The sequence below is a fragment of the Bidens hawaiensis genome, unplaced genomic scaffold (assembly GCF_021521415.1).
Source record: "Bidens hawaiensis isolate Kalapana, Puna unplaced genomic scaffold, B.hawaiensis_p1.1 tig00012376_1, whole genome shotgun sequence".
Lineage (NCBI taxonomy): Eukaryota > Viridiplantae > Streptophyta > Magnoliopsida > Asterales > Asteraceae > Bidens > Bidens hawaiensis.
The window spans coordinates 64,978-70,509 of record NW_027492009.1 but is presented as its reverse complement, the minus strand read 5'-3'; the positions used below and the strand labels follow the sequence as shown (position 1 = coordinate 70,509).

The window sequence follows — 5,532 nt, the reverse complement described above, 5'->3', positions numbered from 1 at the left end:
AAAACAGAAACTTGAATTTTAACGTGTTGACTGAGCCAGCACGAATGAACCTGAAACTTGGAGACAACAAAGTGGAATTAAAACCGAGAATAATGCCGATGGATTAGATAAAACGGACATGCAAAACTCAAGATATGAAACTTTAACTATTTAAGCGAACTGGCACTGTTCATAATCCGAACTTCGTATCTGATGTCGAGTTCTGACCAGTATACTCAAAATTTCATGATGAACAAAAAAGTCCCGGAAAGCTAATTTTAAGCAAAAGAGGCAGTAATCGAATATTCAAAAGGTTTGACTTTTATACCCTTGAACGGGTCGAGATCAAATGACCACCAAGACTCCCTCTATCAGTGAAATTGATTGAGGGCTTTTGCTTATGAGATGAAAACTTAGAAATTTACAAAAGATAACTTACCCGAACGATGAATGGAACAAGAGATAATCGAGGTCAAAGGGGTCTTGAACACCAAAGGAACGCATTAGCTATCCGTTCTTAGGTTGGACAGTAAGGGTCGGAGAAGGGCAATCACATATTCTTAAAACCAGCGTTTTTAAGGCCAAAGAGTCGGCGGAAAAGGGGGGAACGTCGTTCCGCAGAATATATGACTCATGCTCCTTTAGGTTCTTTACATTCTGCTCAAACTAAAGCTTTGAAGAAACTTGAATAAACCGACAATGGAGGAGAAGAATTTAGTGATTAGCAGGGATGACGACTGAGTTGCAGTGGCTATTAGGGTTTATGGCTGGCTTTGTTTAAATATTAAAGGTTATAATTAGTTTATTAGGTAACCAACTTGTTTAAGAAACAATATTAAATTGATGACAAAATCGAGTCAAATAACGTAAAGATTCAGCTTTAACAACAGGAAAACAATTTGGGACATGCTATAATATCAGAGGACGTAACTTGGCGCTTAATCTTGTTGAGTTTGTTAACCTTGCTCCATTATGGGTTTTAGTTTTTTGAGGGTTTGATTTTTTGTTTGGTAGAATAGTTTGGAGCTTTGCAGGTTTTGGTTTGGTTTATAGGTTCTGGTTTCAAGGATTAGGTTTTCCTTTGGGCTATGTCTCAGGATCTTTAGTCCCTTGTTTTGTACGGTTTTATTCATGATAGTTTTTGCTCCGGGTTCCATCCCTCTTAACCCAAAAAAATAAAATAAAATAAAAACAGAGACGTGTAATTATTTAAAATGATTTAGAAAACTATAGCCCAAAACAATATATTTAAACCTCATAAAAAAATAATAAACTACATCAAAATATCATTTATCGTAATAATATTATAACTCACGGTGACACTTAAAAAAACAAAACTAAAATGTTCCCCTAATAAAAACACCCCAACCCAAATTGTTCCATTTCTCCAGTTTACCCTAACAACAACCCAATCGCCACCATGTTCCGTCAAGCAACCCACCGCCTCCTCACCCGATCCACCACCACCACCACCACCACCACCATCCGCCGCGTGTTCTCCACCGAGGTAGCCACCGACGCCTCATCCGGCGACGCTGCGTTCATCGAGTCATGGAAGAAGGTCGCACCCAACATCGATCCACCAAAGACACCGAGCCAGTTCATGGAGCCACGCCCTCCGACTCCCTCAGCGTTGCCGTCCAAACTCACCGTCAATTTCGTGCTTCCGTACGCTGCTGAGCTGTCAAAAGCTGAGGTTTGTTTGAGTCTTCTAGGGTTTCAGATGGATGATAATCTGGTTATCTAATATTTAGATCCCTGTTTATTATTATTATTATTAATTTTCAATTTAGGGTGAATGTTGTTTTAGAGTATGAGATGGTTAATAATTGGAATTATTCGGTTTAGTTATACACAAAGTTATAATGTTTTATTTTATTTATTTTATTTTTTTTTGTGTTCTTTAGGTTATGCTAATATGCTATATAATGTTGTGGTTATTGAGGCTATCTGCCTTAATGTTTTAGTTTTTTTATTTAGCTATTTGTTAATCGAGTGTGTGTGGAATAATTTCTAGGGTTTGGAAGGTTAATGATGTGGAATAATTTGGTTTAGTTTTATACAAAGTTATTTGTTAATTGTGTTTTGGTTGTTTTGTTAGCATTTCTGACTTTTTTTAATTTAGGTTGAATGTTCTACGCTTGCTTGGCTAATGATCGGAATAATATGTTTTTAGTTTTATACAAAGTTGTAATGTTTTATTTATTTATTTTATGTTTTTTAGGTTATGCTAATATATGCTATAGTATAGAGTATTGTGGTTTCTGCCCTAATGTTTAGATCTTGTTTATTATTATTTTAATTTAAGGTGTGCATTATTTCTAGGGTTTGAAAGGTTAATAATGTGGAATAATTTGGTTTAGTTTTATACAAAGTTATAATGTCTAGTTGTTGTTGTTTTTTTTTTGTGTTCTTTAGGTTACGCTAATATGCTTATTTGCTATATGATATTGTGGTTATAGAGTTTTTTTGTACTAATGTTTTAGTTTCATAGGGTTATTTGTTAATTGTGTGTTTGGTTATCTAATATCTAGATCTTTTTTTTTTCCCATTTAGGGTGAATATTATTTCTCGGGTTTGCAAGGTTAATAATCGGAATAATTTGGTTTAGTATTATACAAAGATAATGTTTAATTTTTTTATTTTTTGTATTCTTTAGGTTATGCTAATATATGCTATAGAATATTGTGGTTATTGAGGTTTTCTGCCCTAATGCTTTACTTTCATCTGGTAATTTGGGGGTTTTTGGAATTCTTTATTTTACCTCCTTATAACTTTTCATTAAGTTAATAAGTTACAAAAGTGTAACTTATGAAACTTTTCCTCTCATAATATAAGCAATCCCAAACACCTTATTACTTTTCAAAAAGTTAATAAGTTGATGAAAATAAGCAATCCCAAACACCCCCTTTGTTAATTGTGTTTGTGTGCGTTTATGATTATTTAATATTTAAATCTTGTTAATTTTTCTTTTTTCAGTTTAGGGTTATTATTATTTCTAGGGTTTGTTTGGTTAGTAATCGGTAGTTTAGTATTATACAAAGTTATAATGTTTTTTTTGGTATCTGTTTTAGATTATGCTAATATGCTATAGAATATTGTGGTTATTGAGGTTTTTTGCCCTAATGTTTTAGTTTCATCTGGTTATTTGTTAACTGTGTGTGCATTTAATTTCTTTGGTATAATTTTGATATGTTATGACTGTAAATGATGATTGGGTTCATGTATTTACTCAATTCTAAATGAGTTTTTGATTTAGCTTGTTGTTTTACAAGTTTTTATTTTATTGAGAATATTCTAGGATTTGCTTGGTTAATAATTGGAATAATTTGATTCACTTTTATACAAAGTTATATTTGTTTTAGTTTTTTGTTTTTGTATTCTTTAGGTTATGCTAATGTATGCTATAGAATGTTGTGTTTATTGAGATTTTTTGCCCCATTGTGTTAGTTTTATCTGGTTATTTGTTAATTGTGTGTGTGTGTTTTATTTCTTTGGTAATCTTCTGGTGTTTTGGCTGTTTCGCAAGAAATTCTGATGTGTTTGGTTATAAGTTATGATTCTGTTTATATCTTTACTCAATTCGAAATGAGTAGTTTGATTTGGCTTGCTGTGTTTACAAGTTTCCAATTGTTGTGCATATATGTCTAAAATTTTTAGGGTAAGATTAGTCGGTAAATTTTCAAAATTTCTTGAGCAAAGTTGATTATATATATTGAAATTTTGCTAAAAGAGTAAGAATCAAGCTAAAATCACTCGGTAAGGATGTTGAAGCTTATAAATAATATAGACGACACACATTTTACTAGCTACTTCAAGCTATATGTAGTGGAAAACTACATCAATAAATACCATAAAACCAATAAAAATGAAAATGTGAGATACGAAGAACGTGGACAAAATAGACAATTTATTTGTAAGATAAAAGAATCATATGTAGCATAAACATTTTTATTAATTGAGTATTAAAAGTTTGAAACAATAAAATTTAAAGAAAAGCCTCATTTAGAATGTGAAAACATACGTATAAATTTGCAACATGAATAAGAATCCAATCAAGACCACTTTCTCGGATGTGGAAAGGTATGATCATATCTGTTCCTTGTATACTAGATATTTGCACTACATATGGTTTGAGATATCTAGTATATGTGGTGTGGTTTATGATTGTACTATTTCACATCCTAAATGAGTGATTTTAGTTGGATTCTCGTTACATATTTGTACATGTGCTTTCACATTCTAAATGAGTGATTTAGTTGTTTTACAGTTTTCAATACTTAATCTACATATGTGTGCTACATACATATCATTCATATATCTTATAAAAAAATATAGTATATGTTTTGTTCATATATTTTCACATTTTTATTGGTTTTATGAATTGCAATTCTTTATTAATATTAATGAAGTTTTCCACTACATCTGGCTTGGGCTATCCAGTAAAATACGATCTATGTATATTGGTCATATGCTTTCGCATTCTTAATAAGTGATTTTAGTTTGATTTTTATTTTTTTAGCAGGCTTTGAATAAGTTTTGATTCGATTTTGCTCTGCAGATATTTGTACATGGTTATGAGTTATGACTGATGGAAACTTTCAAAAGAAACCTCTTATTATATAAATATCATGTTAAACCTTTTTTTTCCTTTTGTGATGCTATTAAAGGTTGATATGGTGATAGTTCCCGCCACAACAGGCCAGATGGGTATTTTACCAGGACACGTACCAACAATCGCAGAGCTCAAACCGGGCCTTCTTTCGGTCCATGAAGGTAATGATATAAAGAAGTACTTTATAAGCAGTGGCTTTGCTTTTGTGCACTCAAACTCCTATGCAGACATATTGGCTGTTGAGGCCGTTCCTCTTGATCGTATTGACCCGGCACAAGTACAAAAGGGTCTAAGTGAGTTCACTCAGAAACTTAGCTCGGCATCAACTGATTTGGACAAAGCTGAGGCCCAGATTGGAGTTGATGTTCACAGTGCACTCAACTCTGCTCTTACTGGTTAAGGGGTTTGCCATCTTTTAATGTTATTTTTGACTGAAAAATAAGAGTTTTCTCTTAATTTTGTTTTATGCAAATGGGGAAAACTTTGGCAGAATGTTTTTGCATTTTGTGGGTTTCCTTCTTCATGCTGAATTTGAAATATAATCTGTCCTGTTTCATATCAACATTGGTTTATTGAAAGTTGGACATAATTCAAGATAATGATGATTAGTTGGTTTGTTACTGTTACTTGGCCAGATTGTTTTGAGATGTGGGCAAAATAAAGTATGTTATAAATGTTAGATGTTTAGTTTCTTTTGAAAAGATCAGCTGCAGTGTTGACCCAAACCTTATGCAACCCGATTCTAGCGTGGTAGTAAGCACTTGTGTTTAGACACTTGAGTCGCATGCATTGCTTTAGGTTATAATTAAGATGCATTGTGTCACCTGGTAGTGTAAGAAGACTTATGTGCAATAACATTTATGCAAAAAATTTAGTCATGGTGAATTTAGATATGAGGTCACAATGTCACATTGATGCCTAAGTCAAGTAATGAAATT

At 32.5% G+C, this 5,532-nt stretch overlaps 1 protein-coding gene across 1 annotated transcript; it reads left to right on the top strand.

The window, feature by feature from the left end:
* The first annotated feature begins 1,359 nt into the window (after positions 1–1,359).
* Positions 1,360–5,100, top strand: LOC143540847 (ATP synthase subunit delta', mitochondrial-like). The gene is made up of 2 exons (XM_077033816.1): positions 1,360–1,675; positions 4,650–5,100. The coding sequence occupies exons 1-2, from the start codon at positions 1,400–1,402 to the stop codon at positions 4,992–4,994; spliced, it is 621 nt and encodes a 206-aa protein (XP_076889931.1). The 5' UTR covers positions 1,360–1,399; the 3' UTR covers positions 4,995–5,100.
* The last annotated feature ends 432 nt before the right edge of the window (positions 5,101–5,532 follow it).